This window comes from Erinaceus europaeus, chromosome 9 (genome assembly GCF_950295315.1).
Source record: "Erinaceus europaeus chromosome 9, mEriEur2.1, whole genome shotgun sequence".
Classification (NCBI taxonomy): Eukaryota; Metazoa; Chordata; class Mammalia; order Eulipotyphla; family Erinaceidae; genus Erinaceus; species Erinaceus europaeus.
In genome coordinates this window covers 38666876-38687744 of record NC_080170.1, presented here as the reverse complement: position 1 = coordinate 38687744, position 20869 = coordinate 38666876, and the positions used below count along the sequence as shown (strand labels likewise).

At 43.2% G+C, this 20869-nt stretch overlaps 1 protein-coding gene across 3 annotated transcripts in view; it reads right to left on the bottom strand.

Annotated features, from left to right (window-relative positions):
* Positions 1-751: 751 nt before the first annotated feature.
* The window catches only part of SLAMF6 (SLAM family member 6), a 28366-nt gene continuing 8248 nt past the window's right edge, over positions 752-20869 (bottom strand). The window contains exons 2-8 of one of the 3 annotated variants that reach the window (XM_060197670.1): positions 13683-13850; positions 7981-8238; positions 7496-7618; positions 7084-7113; positions 6070-6149; positions 2976-3050; positions 752-2261 (exon numbers count right to left, since the gene is read on the bottom strand). In XM_060197670.1, coding sequence (XP_060053653.1) covers positions 2214-2261; positions 2976-3050; positions 6070-6149; positions 7084-7113; positions 7496-7618; positions 7981-8238; positions 13683-13850 — 782 coding nt within the window. In that variant the 3' untranslated portion in view covers positions 752-2213. Of the gene's footprint in view, positions 2262-2975; positions 3051-6069; positions 6150-7083; positions 7114-7495; positions 7619-7980; positions 8239-13514; positions 13851-20869 lie in introns of all 3 variants that reach the window. The other 2 variants (XM_060197668.1, XM_060197669.1) reach the window with 2 other exon arrangements.

Here is a 20869-nt window from a genome sequence, read left to right as displayed (position 1 = left end):
ATGGTTTAGTCAATGTTTCCTTTTTATAAATAAAAAATAAAAAAATAAATATTTAATGACAAGTAATAAATGACCTAAAAAGTGTGACAACATAATAGAGATATCACAGTACTTCAGTGACCTGGCAAGGTCTCTTTTAGAAGTGATTTAATTTTTTGACTTTTGGGGTTTCGCACCTGCATGATTCCACTACTCTTGGAAGACTTGTTTTATTCCTTTAAATTTCAGATAGAGACAGAGGAGAAAGAAGCAGAAAGGGAGAGAGGAAAGCTCTGTTTTGGAGGCTTCTGGAGTGCTATGCAAGCCCCATGTGGTCCTGGGAACTTGAACCAGGGTTCTGTTGTATGGTAAAGTGTGAGCTCTGCCAAACTGAGCTATTTCCTGGTACCAGAAGTGCTATTAAAAATGTATTTATTTTTATGTAAGACAGAATGAGAGAGGTCCTAGGTTCCATCCCTGGTATCATCATATTCTAGAGCTGAACAGTGTTTTGGTCTCTCTCACTTTCCATTGCTCTGTTGCACTGTCTCCTGGGTGGGAAAATATATATTCTGATATGCATATAATAAGATATAAGTAATCTGATACAGTGGGTGAAATAGCATAATGGTGATGCAAAAAGACTCTGAGGTCCCAAATTCAGTTTCCTGTACCACCATTAGTCAGAGCTGAGCAATGCTCTGGTAAACACACACACACACACACACACACACACACACACTCCATATAATATGACCTGACACATATAATCTGATATATAATATAATATGATTTAATCTGATATATTATTTTTGTGAGAGAGAAGCCAGAGTATAGATCCAGTTTATACTGAGGCTGGGATTGAACCTGGAGCCTCATACAATCTAGTCCTGCACTTTACCACTGAGCCACCTCCCCAGCTGCTCATGACAGATGTAAGTTATCACCTAAAGAATAAGAAGGATCCAGGTAGTTAGGAAGTTAAGTGAATGGCTCTAAATTCTTTCCCCTAATAGAGGTACTGAAATAATATCAGGAGATTAAAAGAGATCTGGGGAAATGAAGATGGCCTTAGCTGAAGTTGGAGATGGGCCAGAACACATTTAGGGTCATGGAGAGATAATTTCTTATTTATTTATTTATAAAATGGAAACACTGACAAGACCATAGGATAAGAGTGGTACAATTCCCACCACCAGAGCTCCATATCCCATCACCTCCCCTGCTAGCTTTTCTGTTCTTTGACCCTCTGGGACTATTGACCCAGGGTCATTATGGGATGCAGAAAGTGGAAGGTCTGGCTTCTGTAATTGCTTCCCTGCTGAACGTAGGTATTGACAGGTCGATCCATACTCCCAGCCTGGGAGAGATAATTTCTTCCCCCAGTGCATTGGGTAAAACTTGTATGATTTACAGTAGAAATAATGGACAACATTTCTACTAAACATACTACTCAGGCTGGGCTTTGGAGAGTGGACTGGAGGGAGATGGGCAAAAGTTGAGGAGACCTGTTCAGAATTCATTATCTATTCCCTGTTGATGATAAAGGCTGGTTATAGATTATGGTTGACGATTTGGTGAGAGGTCTAAGATATATACATTTGAGTCCAAAGACTGGGTGGTTGAGAAGTTGTAGGCAGAATCAGATTCTTGGTGTGAGTAACGGCTTCTAATCTCCATCTAACATTAGCATCCTCTTCCATTTCCAGTCTAGGATAGTTAAGTCCCAAGGGGTTAGGCAACTTGTCCCAGGAGGTATGTCTAGCGAATATGTATGAGGATATAAGAATGGACTGTCCAGCTTGGAAGAAGACACATATATCCCCCACACTGCTCTCTTCCCAAGAGTCACAGTCCTGCTGCTTCTAGAAGGAGACATGTGGTGGCCTTCTGAATTAGGAGCTTTCAACAGCAACTTAGCTTTTACAGTTTCCAAACCTTCACAGAAAACTTTTCTTTGTTTTCAAAAGAAAATGTTAATATTCAGGTGGGTTTGCTAAAGTGGATATTGACATGGAGCAGACAAGAAAATGCTATTTGCATTGAATGTTGCAGAAATTGTTGTTCCTTAGACGTTCCAACTAGGTAGCAAGTTTAAGTCTGGAGAACTGGAACTGATAAGCCTAGGTGTTTAAATTCCATTGCTAGGTAGAAACCTAGCTCTGTTCTCACCTGTGAGGTCAGATCCAAAGATTAACCATTAGACTTGAATTCCTTTGAGGCCTTTCAGCAACTTAGTTGACATTGTTAAGAGCAGTGGCTTTGGGTGAAATAGGTTTATTCTAATGGGAAAAAGAGGGAAATGAAGTTGATTAGTAGGGATTAAAATCTTGGGCCACTCCTCCTGGGCACAGAAAATGTCTGGAAAGTTCTAATAGGCTGAGAACATTGACAGCAGAAACAGGGTTCAATTAAAATAACAACAACAATAAGCAGCAAATTAAAAACTCAGCAGTTCATAGTGATTCTAATATAAGCTTACTTCTTGGACACATTTTAGTGCCACCCTGAGACTTTCTGTATTCTATTGGCAATTGTGCACCCATAAAAGGGTCCCTGTATTTCTTTCTTTCTTTTTTTTTTCCTCCAGGGTTATTGCTGGGCTCAGTGCCTGCACCATGAATCCACTGCTCCTGGAGGCCATTTTCTCCCCCTTTTGTTGCCCTTGTTGTTGTAGCCTCATTGTGGTTATTATTATTACCATTGTTGATGTTCGTTGTTGGATAAGATAGAGAGAAATGGAGAGAGGAGGAGAAGACAGAGAGGGGGAGGGAAAGATAGACACCTGCAGACCTCCTTCACCACCTGTGAAGCAACACCCCTGCAGGTGGGGAGCTGGGGTCTTGAACCAGGATCCTTACGCCGGTCCTTGCGCTTTGTCCCACATGCGCTTAACCCACTGCACCACCGCCTGACCCCCGGTCCCTGTATTTCTTACTTGTTTGGCAAAGTCATAAAAATGCGAGAGAGGTGAGGCTTTAAGAACATGGGTTTACCTCATTGGACTGCTGAACTGTAGAATAAATCGTGGAGGAGTCTTCCTTTTTCATGGGTGGTGGGGTTCTCATTGCCTGTAACATGACCAGACCCATTTGGCTTCCAAAGTCTCCCAAAGAAGAATGCATGAATATATTCTCAGGCAAGGCAGGTGAGCTGAGGGTGATGCCAAAGTTCCCCAGCAGGAAGGCAGGGTGGGGCTAGCGAGGGGGTGGAAGACCAGAGCACCTATCAGCTCTGGCATCTGGCGGTGCAAGAAATTCAACTTGAGGCCTCAGGCATGCAAGTTCTGTACTCAAATGCTGAGCTATTTCCTTGATACTGAGCTATTTCCTGAACCTCCTGAGTAAGCACTGCCCTAGCCAAACAGTGGGTCAGAAAAATCCAAGGGCCAGAAGGTCAATCTTACTGGAAAGTGATGGGAAGAAAAAAATTTCTGCCCTGTGTCCTACTCCCTTCTTTCTCCATGTTCCAGCGTTGTGATGTAATTAGCATACACCTGACGAACTGCAAGTAATTAGCATAGGGCTGATGTCAGGATGAGACTTAAGAGTGACAGAAGGAAGAGGCTCTCTGTTTCTGTACACTGTTCCTGTGCTCTGTACCTGTGCTCTGCTCTCCCAGGCTCCCTGCGGCCCCACCATGGCGGCTTCTCCCAGGACTTGTACACATGTGAATCTGAACTTTGGTAATAAACCTTTCAGGCCTATTCTTACCCCTGCCGATAATTGCTTATTTTGCTGTACTTAAAATCTAATTCCATATTGCTGTACCACAATGTAATAAACTTTTGATTATTAACCCCCCCCAGCCACACTACCACAAAGTCCTTCTAATTTTTTAATTAAAATATTCCAGAACTTTTTTCCTTGGATGGCTACTGGATTTTATCTCTGTCTCAGTCTTTTGTCAGCTGTAACCCAGGTAATGCCTGGCCCATTGTGTTCCATGGGTCTAACTGCTTGGGTACAGGTTGTGTGTTATCCTCAAACTAGGGGCTCTGGAAGCAAAAGAGTAGTAACTGGTCTTAGGAATACAAACCTGCTTGGGACACTAAGGACAGGATTCATAACAGAAATTCCTCTAATCATAGATTTTGACATTTATAATTAATGAAGGACTATTTTGGGACTGATTAGACCTCTGAAATTCTTGAAAGCACAACTTTTGTGCTAAAGAAGATTCATCAGGCAGCCTGAAAAGTTTCACAGTGTGTGGAATGATGGACTTGCAAGTATGGGGTCCTGAGTTCAGTTCCCAGCATTACCATATGCGAGAGTGATGTTCAGACTTTGCTATCTTGTAAAACAGTTAAAATAAATATTTTTTTGAAAAGAAAATTCAAAATTGCTAGCAATTAATTTCTTTCTTTTTTTTTTTTTGCCTCCAGGGTTATTGTTGGGGCTCGGTGCCTGCACTATGAATCCACTGCTCCTGGAGGCCATTTTTTTCCCTTTTGTTGCCCTTGTTGTTTATTGGTGTTGTTGTTAACTATTATTGTTGTCGTCATTGTTGGATAGGACAGAGAGAAATGGAGAGAGGAGGGGATGACAGAGAGAGGGAGAAAAAGATAGACACCGGCAGACCTGCTTCACTGCTGTGAAGCGACTCCCCTACAGGTAGGGATCCGGGGCTCCAACTGGGATCCTTCCGCTGGTCCTTGTGCTTTACCTGCTGCGCTACTGCCCGGCCCCCAATTTCTTTTTTTAAAACACGTTCTTTATTTTGAATATAGATAGAAGTTGAGAGAGGGGGAGATAGAGATTGAGTGAAAGAAAGACACCTGCAATACTGCTTCACTACTTTTGAAGCTTTTTCCTGAATGTAGGGACTGAGACCTTGAACCCGGGTCCTTGTGCACTGTAGTATGAGTGCTCAATTGGGTGTGCCATTGCTTGGTCCCAACTTGATTTTTTAAGAGTGATTCATCTTAGTCCAGGGGATGGCTCTCTTGTAGATTACAAGATCCTGGGTTCTAGCTCTGGCACCACTTAGGAGCACAATAAACAGCACTTAGGGAGCTCCATGGATGTTGGAGCAAATCTATAGTGTCTCTCCTCTCTCCCTCTCTTTCTCTCCTATCTCTCTTTCTTTAAATAAAAAGAACTAAAAGGTTGGGCTGGGGGAATAATGTATTGCATGTTCATGAGGCCCTGCATCCATGTCCTTTGCATTGCATTAAAAAAAAAAAAAGAGTACTTTACCTTGTCTTTGGAAGGAAATTGGAAAGGCAATATATCTCCCAGCAGGAGAGAGAGCCTGGAATTCCCTCTGTGCTCATGGAGCCTCTCTGTGAGGGGAAATTTGTTCTAAGACAAATACTTCTAGCCAGCACTTTGCTGTGGTTGGTTGAATGACATGGAAAGGGACCACCCATAATGTCTGGTGCTATTTAAAACCTGCCACCTGCATTTTGGGGGTGGGGGTGGGGGAATCCCTGATGCCTGACCAAGGGCATCCTGTTATGGTACTGGTGGGGAGGGGTGCTCAGTCCTCTCCTGGGGGGGTGAGCTAGTGAACTGGCTACTTCCTGCCTCTCATCTATTTAAGGGGGACTCTTGAGCACCCACATTTCTCCTTTATCCAAGCTGATAATTCTCTCCTTTGGAAACTCTCGGTCTTTATTTTAATTAATTAATTGATTTTATATCAACATTAAGAAGGAAGGGGTGATAAAGAGGAGGAGGCAAAGAGCACTGTTCCAGTGCTCCTGAAGCTTCCTCTCTGTGGGTGGGGGCGTGAATCTGCATCCTTGTGCAAGGCAACATCTGCACTCTACCGGATGTGCCATTGCCAGGCCCAAAGCTCTTAGTTTCATCTGAGCTCTGACCCATGGGCAAGTGGCTGCTGAGATGGAGGGGAGACGAGACTGTGGTCTTCACTGAATAGCTGGTCATTGGGTTCCCTGGGTAGTGAGCTGTCAGGGGGCCAGAAGGGAGGGTAGGAGGGAGTCTCTTCATGCTTGAGGGGCTGCCTAAGTTACTGCTTTCTCTCTCCTGGTGGTGGTGGTGGAAGTTTGGCCATTTGACTCATAGGGCCATAGTGGCAAGTATGTGGAGAGTGACAGAATATTATTAAGCTGAAAAGACTTACCCTGATAGGATGAGTGACCTGGGCATATACAGTGCTTCCAGGGGAGGTTAGCGAGTACTCTGTGTTGTTCACAGTCACTTCTGGGTACACAGAAGGCACAAGAGGGACATCAGTGTACAGGCCTATTATCTGGGTACTTGCTCTCCTGTTCTCCCTCACTCCCCCCCCCTCTGCCTCCCCCCTCTTCCCAGAACTGGATACTCCATGAGCGTAACAGTTGGGGGTTATTCTCTAGGGGCCGTGCATTCATTTTGGATAGCATTTGAAGTTCTGGGTTAGAATAAAAACTTCTCAGATTCTTAAGGCATTTCTGGCTCATCTTAGGGTTATTGGTAGTTTGAAGACCCCTGTGACTCTGAGCTAATCTGGACTCATACATGACCAGGGCCCCTGGCACCTGCAGAGCCTCCTGGGAGCACAACAAAGCAGGTGGCCCGACTTGAGTGACATCATCCCATTTCCCCAAGTCTTTAGGGACTCTGATTATAGCAGAGACAGGGAACCAGAGGCTCAGAAAGTCCAACAGACTGGCAATCTCTGACTCTGAGCCTCCTGCCATCTCCTCTGTGTAGTGCTGAATCTCTCCTAGGATTGAGACACAGTGTCAAATAGAGGTCATCTTGTTCCTGTTTCTCTGTGTCACTACTCCCTTCTGGCTGTGCCCACTCAGTGTCCTGACTCTGGTTGAACAATATCATGGGGCTGGGTATTTGTGCCTGAGCCTCTGATATTCCTGTCCTTATTTCAGGTTTGCTGGCTGGGGACAGATAGAACACTAACTTCTCCATTAGGGTATATGGGAGACCTGAACCCACTCCAAGGAACCATGCGGGTGACCAGTTCATGGACTTGTGAAGGACCCTGTAGGTCCCATAGGTCACAGCTCATATCCCCTCACACCTTCTCTCCCTCTGACCCTTCTTTTCATTGTCTAACCCTCTACCCAGTCCCTTCCCAGCACACGTGACAGTCCCAACTGCTTTCGGTTAGGAGTGAAGAGTCAGAGAAACTCACCAGGAAGCCAAGTGAATACATGAACGTTATCTGAAAACAAAATTGGGGACACTGAATCTGGTGACTGCAGCAGGATCTGCCTTGTACGTCCTGCTCCCCACCCCACCCCCAGATGTCCCTAGAGGAGTTGGAATAAGATGCAGACACCTGCAGACATGCTTCACCACTTGTGAAGTGATTTCCCTGCAGGTGGGGAGCCAGGGAGGCTCAAACCAGGATCCTTATGCAGGAAGGCAGGCCGAGGCTGTCTCCTATTCCTAATGGACACCACTAGAGGGTGTGTGGCCACCAGTGAGTGTCCCAGTGGACATCCTTTCCCCTGACCCTGCCTCCCAAGATAGGCTAGAGATGGACCCAGAATCTGGGTCTCTGAAACCCTGAAGAAAAGTCATCTAGAACAAAGGAAACCTACGTCTTTTCTTCCTCTTGTGACAACATATCACAGTGATGGTGATGGTCATGGTGATGATGATGATGAATATTATAAAAACAACCCAAATTATATTCTGTGTGGAATTCTGGTCAGGATGCAGTTCTGAAAAGGGAAAAGACAAGATGCTTTTGATGCCATAAGCGAGGACCTGAATGTTTTGCTTGAAGCCTCCCCTGAGCCCTAACAAGGTCATCTTTTGGGAAACTAGTCTGATTTGTCTCCAGGGGCTGTGTCTTGAGTAGGCTTTCTGGAAGGGGGTAACTGAGTAGGCTTTCTGGAAGGGGTTGACCTCAGGACAATAATCCTGTCTCTTGAGAACTGTGCTCTTGCTTGAGTTGGCTGTCCAGTCTCCTCTCCCACCATTGTTGGACCTTCTACCAGTGGATCACTAGTTTGGAGGTCACATGGGGGCATGAGGGTACATACACCCACAGTAGCTACGGAGACACAGGGCAGACTATTACCTGTGCAGAGAACCCGGAGAGAGACGGAGGAGGATACATTGCTAACAGGGTTGCTGGCGGTGCAGGTGTAGTTCTCTTCACTCCATTTCCTTCGATCCCAGGAGAGAGTGAGATTGACTTCACTTGTATTTCCTGGGACCTGCCACTGCAACATGACGTTGTCACCTGGATCCACTACAGAGCAGGCCAGGTGGACCTTACAGGTACTGTTCTCAGTCCAACGAACATTATGGGTCACTTGTAAGTCTCCCAGTTGCTCTGTGAGTGAGAAAAAGTCTGGACTGAGGACAAAAGCTTGTGAAAAAATTTACACCCCTCCCCTTCCCAATGCTTCATGACTCCCTTAGTCACTCACTGCAGAGTGTAAAAATCTTGGCTTGTGTTTGCTTGAATGATTAAAACAAGGTCTGGGTGACCAAAGACCAGGGACAATAGTATGACACAGAGTAGTCATGGAGGGAGGTAATCAGACTGACCTCATTACTTTTCTGTGCCTCAAAGTATGGGCTTGATACTCAGGCAAGCCCATACCCTCCCCTACTCCCCAACTTGATCAGAACCAGAAGACTGAACACTAGGACTCCATGTCTTTCAGCATCAGAATTCCTAAACTGGGGTAGGGGAGAGAGAGAGAGAGAGAGAGAGAGAGAGATAGAGAGAGAGAGAGATTAGCTTCCTTGGGGAGCCAGGTATCCTAATATCTGAGGAAACTGGCTCACTGAAGACAAAGACCCTGAAGTGAAAGCTTAGTGAGATAGAAATTTCAAGAACCAAAGATTTAGAAAAGGAAGAGTCAAGAAACAGAAAACCCACAATTCTGGTAAGCAGAGAAGATCCATGCATTGGAACATTTGAGGTGACATGTGACACAGATGTTTCTGAGAACACAGACCACACATCTTGCCCAAGATGTTGGTGCTTGGGAATCAAAGGGGACATAGAGCAGTGCAGAAAGACATTGCCATAGTCAGAGGGTTAAAAGTTGTATACCTCTTATCCCACGGTTTTGTCACTGTTTCCTTTTTATAAATAAAATAAAAAGAAAGTGACCCAGTAAAACTTAGGATGATTGATATCTACTGTGTAAACAGAAGAGACCCTGCTTCTATTGTAGTAACTGACTGGGAGTGAAGGACATATTCAGAAACAGAACTTTCATGTGATTACAATAGTGTAGGGCTTGGGAAGGAGGAACTTTCTTAGAAATATGACTTTGCCTCTTAAGGCAAACATGACCAGGCACAAACTTGTGGTTTCTGTAAGCCTCAGTTTCCTACACTGTGAAACTGGATAATGTCACCTTCTCAAGGAATTGTAAGGATGAAGTGAGACCAGTGACAAGTTTTGGAATGAGTATCATATTACCCTAGCCCATTGTCCATGACAGTGCACAAACATCTACATTGTTACCGTTCCCCACTGAATGAGTCTATAACCCCTTACCTGACATTTCCACTGGGGTAATGTGTATCTGAAACTCATGTTTCAAAACATGTTCTTTTGTTTTTCCAAACCTGCCCACTCTACAACCATAGCCTGACCTTATCTGAAAACAACTGTATCCAACCAGCTATTTGTCCCTAAAGCCCTGAATTTGTCTGAATCATCTTTTGGAAACTATGGTGCTACAGGGACAGGGCTCTCTGACATGAAGAAGTGGGACTTAGAAAAAAAAAGTTTTTTCTCATTCTGTTTCTTGTGAACTACTTTGCTGAGAAGTAAATGTGTCACAAGTGATGTTTAGGAAGAAACACATCATCATCTAAGAAGTCAGGTGATCTGACTCAAATTCCCTTGCCCCCAGTTCTATTTATCTGGAGACCTACGTCCAGGTTTTCCTTCAGGACTCATTCTGTTTATCCTGCACATATAAATATATACATTCTTTGAAACAAAGAGACAGCGTGGTAGACTTGAGACTTCTCACTTCCTGCATTGTGCTTTGGATTCAATAAGAGTGCCTTTTCCCCCTTTATAAACATTACTGCGACAGTGTTGGCCTTTCTGTGGTACTGGGAAGCAGCCCCTCATCTTATTTTATTTTCATCTTATAGGCATATCAGGAAACTTTGTTGGCTCTACCTCCAAAGTATATCCAGAATCTCTCCATCCTTACCTCCATTGCTCCTCTCTATGCCCCCAGTGAAGGCTAGCCTCTTTCCCTAATTTACCCTGTGTCTTTCAACCTTATCTCTTACCATCTTTTCTCGAGAGAGCAACTAAAGAGGCCCTATAAACAAGTAACAATCATTTCTCTGCAAGTAACATCACTGCTCTGCAGATTTCTACAATGGTTCACAGTCTCACAGATGTAGAAGCCTCAGGTTCCTGTGATGGGTGTTCAGAGCATTGAATGACCATGGCCCATAGTTCCTTATGAATCTTATTTCCAACTCTTCTTCCCTAACTGTGCTTCTTAATAACTTTTGACTTCTTTGAGATTCCTTGAACATCTCAGACAGAGCAAATGCTTTGCTGGATGGCACTTAATTCAGACACTCATCCCCTCGTCTCTCTCAACCATTGACCCCAGTGCTGTCTTTTCAATGAAATCTACGGTGACTACTCCACAGAAAAGGGACTTCTGACACTTTTTATGCTCTTGGTACTGTTTGAATCTCTTTTCTCCACAGAGCTCATAGTTTCCTTACATGGAGTACTATTTGTTAATAATGATATATTGCTCATTACCTGCCCCTACACCCACTCAGAATATCTTAAAATTACATGATTGTAAACATGTTAGTGTAGTTTACCTATCTCTGTGCATGTGCTTGGAAGGAGATTTCCTACAGAAGGCTCTAGGGAGGGACTGGTATGGAGTCTTGGGAGAGTGGTTGATGTAGAAGTGATGACTGGTCATCGGGAGGGTGGCAGAAGGAGGACATCACATTGGTGAGTGTGATGGGGTTTAGGATGTGGGTCTACTTAGGCTTTCTCCTGGATTTTCTCTCTTCTTTCCAGAGCCCCATTGCTCTCTTGAAGACCTCTGGTTACCCAGAGTATTTCTATCCTAAGTGGGTTGAATAATGACTCTCCCTGTCACCCCTTAGATATGTCCAAGTCAAATTCTTAGAATCTTATTTGGAAACTGGGTCCTTGTAGATGTAATTGAGTTAGATGAGGAGATGAACTTGGACTACCTGGGTGAATTTAACTCCAATGATAAGTGTCTTTACAGAAGAAAAGCAGAAATGCATATGAGACAGATATAAAGGAGAGATCAGAGAAAAGGAGGTGATGTGCCTTGGGAAGAAGGCCAGGACGATGTGATCACATGCCAAGGACAGAAGCAGCAATCTGCAGCAAGAAGGGCAAAGAACAGAGAGTTTTCTAGGTTCCTCCAGAGGACAAAGTCTTCCCACACTCTGAATTCAGAATCCTAGCCTAAAGCACCAGGAGAGGATACTTGTCTGTTTTTTGAAGTCACCAAGTTCCTGATGTCTAAGGCAAACCTAGGAAAGGAGTATACTGTCCCAGGGGAATTTTGCTCCTTAGTTGGCTTTCCTGTTGAGAACTTTCCCTGATACCATCTTTCCCTGTCACAGTAACCTGAGCTGTGTTCTTTTATTTCAGGGGCATGCTAGTGAATCAGACATGCTAAACTTGCTGAATATTCAGGGAGACTATTGACTAGCAGGCACCCATTTATGACAAAAATTTCACAGTGTTGTTTTGGGCACCAGATCTTAACCAGTGAATGAAGTTTAAATTCTGTTGACTTCCATGGATCAGCACTCTGGGCTCCCACTGGTCTCTGATGTTGTCTTTTATAACTGACAACTCACTGGGACTTACCTCTACAACATCCCACTAAGGACGTGAACTGGCAAAATAGCTCACTTGGATAATATGCCTGCTTTGCCCTGTGTGTGTCCCATCTTCAAGCCTGGCCTCACATCACTGGGGGAGCTTTAGAGGTGTGACATCCCTCATCTGAAAAATGTCATCTTGGAGCAGAGTTCACATAGCTCCTAATCTGAATATGGGCCCCAGAACACATCAAATTCATAGGGTTTACTTTCCCAGTTTTGGGAGCTACTTTCTTCCCTGATCCAGCTTTCTGGTCCTTTTTTCAGCCATGACATTATTTCCCCAGACAATAACTTGGATCCACCTGCATATCAGATTTCAGGCTCAGAGAAAAAAAAAACTAGTATAGCCACAGGCCCTTTGGAATATAACTAAAATATGCCTACTAGCTATCTATAAAATGGAGACCCCCGATCCCCAACTCTTCATCTGCACTACTCCAGCCTTTAGGTTCATGATTAGTCAACAACTTGCTTGGCTTTATATGTTAACTCTCTTTTCAGCCACCAGGTTCCAAATGCTAGCATGATGCCAACCAGACTTCCCTCAACAGACAATCCCACCAATGTGTCCTGGAACTCCAATTTCCCAGGACCCCACTCCACTAGGGAAAGAGAGAGGCAGGCTGGGAGTATGGATTGACCTGTCAACACCCATGTTCATCGGGGAAGCAATCACAGAAGCCAGACCTTCCACCTTCTGCACCCCACAATGACCTTGGGTCCATACTACCAGAGGGTTAAAGAACAGGAAAGCTATCAAGGGAGGGGATGGGATACGGAGATCCGGTGGTGGGAATTGTGTGGAGTTGTACCCCTCTTATCCTATGCTTTTGTCAGTTTCCTTTTTTATAAATAAATAATTTAAAAAACAAAGTCTTCTTGGAGCAGTGAATCCCTGGTGATGCAAAACAAATAAGCAAACAAAATCACTACCAACCACTAATAGAATGAAACAAACAAAACCCCCCAACCACTAATGGAATAGCTTATAGCCATTCACAGTGTTTATGAGCTTCATTGGGGAGTAGGGGTTTGGGGGGAAGAAGAATTCTGTTTATTTATAAGCTGTCTTACTGCCATAACTTTAAGTTGAAGACATTTCATTCAACTATCTGGGGGAATATTTTATTAGACATTAAATGATCTTGATAGGAAAGATGTTTCTCTTTTCCTCTCAACTAGGGGAGAGCATTTTCTAGTTTAGAGGCTCTTCCTCACATGAGTTGTACCAACTGGTAAAACAGCTCTGTATGCTGGGAGGTATCAATCCTCCCTGGAAGTCATATTCCTTCTCTGCTGCTGAGATGATGCTTACCTCAGGAGTGGGACAGTACTACACTCTATAGTCTTTTAACAGGGTTACATGACATGCTTAATATGTACATGGTCTTAATCTTGGTCATTTTAGTTTTGCATCTTTTGTCATATTTTAGCTGAAAGGGACTATTTTATTGTGTGTGTGTGTGTGTGAGAGAGAGAGAGAGAGAGAGAGAGGAGAGAGAGGCAGCTGGTTCTGGACTTGGAGGCACAGATTTTGGTTCTACTTTGAGTTGTCTCTAGTTGACCACTCCATGCCATGGGACTATTTTCTACTGGCTTGGCCTGCTCCCAAATGACATACACCCTTCCTCTGGGCTACAGTGCATACTTGCGGTCACATTATTTGAGGACCATAACATCTTTTAATGTATATACAACTAACCACACTCTTGGACTCACTGAAGATCAGCAGAAAGTAATTGAAAAATAGTTTAGAGTTCTTTATGTTTATCTGAGCACTGTAGGATCCCATATCTTTCCATGTCAGGTTGCTGAGCTGCAAGGAGTAGGGCTGGATGAGCTCCAGTCGACCTTGCCATACTGGATCAACCACATAGAACTGTGAACCTTGTGCTGGGTTTATATATAAGATGGCAATAGTAGATGTGTGGTTGTGAAGCCAGGCAACAGATGTAAACTCCACTCCTTCAGGAATCCTCAGGGGAAGAATTACCGACTTTCCCAACGTTCCTACCACATCCAAACGGGTTGAGATGGTTTGTGAAACTGTGGTCCCTGTAAAAACAGAAGGAAATAGCTATTACTCCTGCTGTACCCCACACCTCTGCTCCCTAATTCTTCAGTCCCAACTCTGCCAGTTTGCTAGAGCTCTTTGATAGGGAAGAGAGACATGGTGAGAAGGGAGGGAGAGAAAAGGGACTGGAAGGGTTGAAATGGACAAGGGGAAAGTTTCCATTCACAACACAATGTGCAACTCTCTTGGTTAACGGACTGTTGGTTAATGAACCAGGAGTGATCAGTCAATGTAGACAGAGTCAGACCATCTTGAGACTTGACCCCAGTTTTTGAGTTCTCTGGACATGTGAGGGGCACAGGCAGCTATATGTAGTCATAGATAAAAAGTTGTTCATCTTTGCTGATGAAGCATAATTAAACCTCAGCATTTATAGATTCCCTACGCTGTGTCCAACATAGCAGGCATCTGAGATTTGGGCTAGAAATAAGGATTTACAGTTATCCTTTCACTGTATCATTTGAGGTCAACAACATCTCTGAGCTGTCTAGGATGGACATGATAGCCTCTGTTCACATATAGAGGAACAGTGGCAGAGAGCTAATTACCTTTTCTGTCATTACACAGGTTAAGATGAAAACAATAAATGATCCTGGGTCCATACTCCTAGAGGGATAAATAATAGGAAACTATCAAGGGAGGGGATTGGATACAGATTTCTGGGGGTAGGAACTGTGTGGAAATATACCCCTCTTATCCTATAGTCTTGTCAATATTTTTATTTTATAAATGAAAAATTAAAAAATGAATACACTAATTAGAAGGGACATATGCACCCATATTATTCACAATAGTCAAAGGGGGGGAGCCTAAATGTCCATCAAGAAGTTAGGAGGTAAATATTCTATGGAATACTACTCTGCAATCAAAAAGGATAATATTGTGTCCTTTGGGATACTGGAGGTAGTTCTGTTTAGCAAAGTGAGTAAAGAGATGAAAGATAACTATAGGATGGTTTCGCTCATATGTGGAGTCTAGAGAACTGATACACATGAGCTTGAAAAAAAAGCCAGAAACAAGCAAATTCTTTTTAGGATCTGAGAGAAGTATGGTGGTTATCTTTGGGAGGTGGGAGGGTGGGGACACAGAATGTTGGTGGTAGGTGTGGTATAGAACTATACTTTGTGGTCCTGGTGGTGGCGTACCTGGTTGAGTGCATATGTTACACTGCACAAGGACTCAAGTTCAAATCCCCGGTCCTCACCTGCAGGGGCAAAGCTTTGCGAGTGGTGAAGCAGTGTTGCAGGTGTCTCTCTGTCTCTCTCTCCCTCTCTATCACCCCCTTACCTCTCAATTTCTGGCTGTCTCTATCCAATAAATAAAATATAAAAAAGATAATAAAAAGAACTATACTTTGTAATCTTACAATCTTGTAACTTATAATTAATCACACACACACACACACACACACACACACACACACACACACACACACTGACAGAATTCAGGGCCAGGTGGTGACACACCTGGCTGAGCACACACGAAAGTGACAGAACCAGAATTAAAAAAAAAAAAAAAAACGAAAAAAAAGAATTAAAATCAATTGTGTTGACTTCAAGAATTTTGGTTCCTTTCATGACAGCAGAAGCTACTTTTTTGTTCTTGGAAATATTGTCTAATAGCTAGGGAAACACAATTGATAATTACAGGGCTAGAGAGATAACTTATTGTTGTATGCTTTACATTGGGTTCTAGTTCTCCCCCGCCAAGAGAATTAGATCAGGTCTGCTAATTTCGCGGGCCCGCTTGGCCCCGCCCCTAGGAAACCCGCCAGAGTTCCAGAGTTCCAGAGTTGCAGAGGAAGAGAGAGAGGGTTCCTGGGTTCTGGAGTAAGAGAGAGTGCTTGTGCCGCCGCAAAGAGACAGCAGAGTTCTGTTTGGTGATTAGTTGGTCTTAGTTTATGAATCGTTGTTCCTGAATAAAGAAATACAGCTTCCCTGCCCAGCCGTTGTCTCCGCGTCTCTGTTACCTGCCCGCGAAGCCAGCCTGCCCGGCTAGAGCCTCCGAAATTTTAACAACAACTTATCATGTAGGGCACTTGCCTTCCTATGCTTGTGAACTAGGTTTGAGCCCAGGGATCACATGGAAGGTGCTATGGCATTGAAGGAAGTTTTGGTGCGGTGGTCTCTTTCTCTCTCCTCTCTCTCTCTCTCTCTCTCACTCTCACTCTCTCTCCCTCCCTATCTGAATGAAAAAATGTCCTAGAACAATGAACTCACATATAGGTGAGGGCCCAGGTACACAAATGAAACAATATAAAAATAGTGAATATAACTTGAAAGGAGCATGTAATGATTTTATTATCATTATCTAATCTCAGAGCTGCTAACATCAGAAGCAAAATGATTATGTATATATGATAGATAGTAGAGAGATAGATACCATAGTACCAAAGTTTCCTTCAGTGCAGTAGGCACAAGGCTCCAACCTGGGTTGTGTACATGGCAAAGCAGCACACTATCAGAGTGAGCTATTTGCTATTTTGCTCACCCAGTCACAGTGATTTTTAATTTTTTTTTTTTTTACCCCGCCGTTTTGGAATCTAGGAAGTCTGAAACTGGAATATAGCATAAATTCCTAAAGAGATGCTTTCTTAGCATCATTTGAGAAGACTTAGCACTTCTCAGACCACTAAGTGGTCTCTCATCTGTTCTGTGTCCAACATATCATGCCCTAATTATTGCTACATCTTGTCTTTATGTCTGATGTGACCAGAGAATCAGTCTGGATGTGCTTGAGTTGACCAGCAAAAAAATCCCCATGACCATGATGTCAACCTTCTGGAGGTTAATTTTCAGAGCCTCTGAGTGGAAGGAGATGTCCCTGGGGATCCTGGCAGTACACTGAGCATGGCATCACCAATTCCCTTTGCACTTCTGTCCCACCAGCACATGACCACACTGCTACATGTCATCTGTACCTTGTTCCTTCAGAAATTACAAGAGTGAATAATACACACACACACACACACACACACACACACACACACACGCACACACACACGCACACACGCACGCACGCACACACACAATCAGTTAGCAAATACATGACAATGAATGACTCCATTAGACTGAGTCAACCATGGCAAAGCGAATCTATGCAGTCAGAGGTCAACATGGTGGCTACCTTAGGGTGGTGTGCTGGTGGGCTAGTGTATCGAAAGTGGTGAAAGAATAAAACCTACCATCTGAGAATTCACTATCTTTTAACACTTTTCTTCCAAAAATATGGGGAAAGTTAAGACATTGTTAGATAAACGAAGACAGATGGAGGTTGCTATTAGTCTTGTTTTTCAGGTTGAAACAGAGGCATACAAGATGCTAACTAAGGGACTGGGCAGTGGCACACCTGTTTAAGTGCATGTGTTACAAAGTGCAAGGACCCAGGTTCAAGCTTCCATTGCTCCCCACCTTCAGGGTCAAAGCTTCATGTATGGTGAAGCAGTGCTACAGGTCTCTCTCTTTCTCTCTCCTTTATTTCCCTTTCCCTTTGAATTTCTCTCTGTCATATCAAATAAATTAAACAAATAAAAACAATAAAACAAAATAAAGCTAAAACATTAAAAAAAAAGATGCTCACACCTGATATTTGACAAAGGTGCCCAAACTATTAAATGGAGAAAGATGATTCTCTTCAACAAATGGTGTTGGGAAAATTGAGTTGAAACATGCAGAAGAATGAAGCTGAACCACTATATCTCACCAAACACAAAAGTAAATTTCAAGTGGCTAAAGGACTTGGATTTTAAACCAGAAACTATCAAGTACTTAGAGGACAATATTGGCAGAACTCTTTTCCATCTAAATTTTAAAGGCATCTTCAATGATATAAATCCAATTACAAAGAAGACTAAATAAAAATAAACTAATGGGACTACATCAAATTAAAAAGCTTCTGCATAGCAAAAGAAGCCACCACTTAAACAAACAGACCTCCCACAGAATGGGAGATCTTTACATGCCACACATGAGACAAGAGGCTAATAACCAAAATATATGAAGAGCTCACCAATCTCAACAACAAGAAAACAAATGACTCCATCCAAAAATGGGGAGAGGATATGAACAGAATATTCACCACAGAAGAGATCCAAAAGGTCAACAAACATGAAAAACAACAACAACAAAAAATACTTCAAGTCATTGATTGTCAGGGGGAAAGTGATCCTTCCTAGCTGACTGAATCCACATGGATCCCAGTCACTTTCAAAGCCAGCAACAAGCAGACATCAGGCTCAACCTGAAGCTGTTGACTGGCTACGGAAGAAGGGCAAATGCTAGAAGAAGAAGAGAAATGCAAATAAAGATAGCAATGAGATGCCATTTCACTCCTGTAAGAATGTCACACATCTAGTAGGGCACCAAACTAAAAACCCTGGGTGGAGGGTGAGGGTGGATATTCAGCTTGATGGGGGGGGGGGGGGGGGGCAGTGGCTGGGATGGAACATATTTATGTACACGCCTATTAATTTGTAGTCACATAAATCACTAAGTAATATGAGAGGGGAAAAACTGATTGAATGTTTCAAACTTTTTAAAGCACAGACTGAGTCTTTTTAATACATAGGCTGAGTCTTTGATATGTTGACTCTCTTAAAAGCTGAGCCCAGGGAGAACAAAAGCAACTGGTAGCACAGCTATCTACAAATAATCAATGTCAAAGCACATAAATTATGGTGATGTTGTGTATGATACAGTAAATCCTAACAAAGGGATTTTTCAAAGTTAACCCAATTGCCAAACAATGTGATTATTGAAATAACTGTCGTCTTCTTAAACCCTAAGACAACAGGAATCCCCCGCTTCCCGCTTCCTCTAAAGAGCTTATGTTTCTCCCAATCCTGGAAACTCTGGGGTGGGACTCACTTCCCTGCATGCTTCTCTCAAGTCATACCAAATGAAATTGTATCCACTGATTCCAACCTAATCAATGCAATGAGTACCATCTCAGCATGCTTCATCTCAGATTGTGTACAGAGACATCAGGCATGGAATGCCAACCCTTCACCCTCATCACTTGGGTGAGACCTTTCCTTTAATGGTATTCTCTAATTCCATTCCAGGTGGTTCACTTCCTAACAAAGTCCCAAAACCTAGATATAGGCCAGGTCCTGTTAGATAGAGCATATGTTCACATGTATCCATAAATTAGGGCAAAATATATACCTGAAAGCAAAAATACACAATAGTCTGTAGTGAGTCAGTATCAAGTTCATAATAAAATAGCGTCCACTAGATACCCTCCTCACCTACTTCCTATTATAGTTCTCTCACTCGTTCCAAAGCTAACCTTATCAAAGCAAGGACTGCAAAAGCTGAATAAGGGCAAGAGACTGGCATACTTTAACAATGACTCTTTAGTTGCTATCAGGCCATTCCACCAGCTGGGGCCCTAATAGGGAAATCCTGAGATTCCTAAACAGACTTGATGGGCCTAGAACTCGACTAAATCCCTCTCTCCATTGTTACTGGTTATTTCTATTAGGAACAACACAATAGACCCCTTTGTGGGCCCCCATAGGACCTTGCCCTCAACTTGGATCAACAATGTCAGAGAATGTTCCATCCTCAGAAGGGAGGATGGACAACATACTCTATGCTACACCTGAGGAAGATGGGTCAATACTGGGGTAGTATGGAATGTTCCTACTCATGACCACAGAATGTGAGCTCAGATCTAGAGGGATGCAGAGATCACACAGGCTCCTAAGCTAATTATGGGCCCCAGATCACATCAAATCAATGGGGTATATAGTCAACAATATTTATACCCCTTTCCCATAGTAGGGAGCTACTCTCTTCCCTGATCCAGCTTTCTGGTCCTTTTTCTAGCCATGACATCATCTCCCCAGACAATAACTTGGATCCACCTGCATATCAGATTTCAGGCTCAGGAAAAAAAACAACAACAAAAAACCAGTAGTATAGCTACAGGCCCTTTGGAATATAACTAAAATATGCCTACTAGCTATCTAAAAAATGGAGGACCCCCCCCCCCAACACTTCATCTGCACTGCTCCAGCCTTTAGGTCCATGACTGTTTAACAATTTGTTTGGCTTTGTATGTTAACTCTCTTTCCAGCCACCAGGTTCCAAATGCTAGCATGATGCCAACCAGACTTCCCTCAACAGACAACCCCACCAATGTGCCTTGGAGCTCTGCTTCCCCAGAGCCCTTCCCCAGTAAGGAAAGAGAGAGACAGGCTGGGAGTATGGATTGAACTGTCAATGCCCATGTTCAGCGGGGAAGCAATTACAGAAGCCAGACCTTCCACCTTCTGCATCCCACAATGATCTTGGGTCCATACTTCCAGAAGGTTAAAGAATAAGAAAGCTATCAGGGGAGGGGGATGGGCTATGGAGGTCTGGTGGTGGGAATTGTGCAAAATGGTACCCCTTTTATCCTATGGTTTAGTCAATGTTTCCTTTTGATAAATAAAAAATTAAAAAAGAAAAAGAATGTCACACATCAGGAAAGGTAGCAGCTCCAAGTGGATCAAGGACTTAGATGTTAGACCACAAACTATCAGATACTTAGAAGAAAATATTGGCAGAATTCTTTTCCCCATAAATTTTAAAGACATCTTCAATGAAAAGAATCCAATTACAAAGAAGACTAAGACAAGCATAAACCTATGGGTATAAACCTAGCTAAAGAAACTACCACCCAAACCAAGAATGGGAGAAGATCTTACATGCCATACATCAGACAAGAGGCTAATAACCAGAATATATAAAGAACTTGCAAATCTCAACAACAAGACAACAAATAACCCCATCCAAAAATGGGGGAAGGACATGGACAGAATATTCACCACAGAAGAGATCCAAAAGGCTGAGAAACACATGAAAAAATGCTCCAAGTCTCTGTCAGAGAAATGCAAATAAAGACAACAATGAGATACCACTTCACTCCTGTGAGAATGTCATACATCAGAAAAGTAACAGCAGCAAATGCTGGAGCAGCAAATGTTGTGGGGCCAAAGGAATCCTCCTGCACT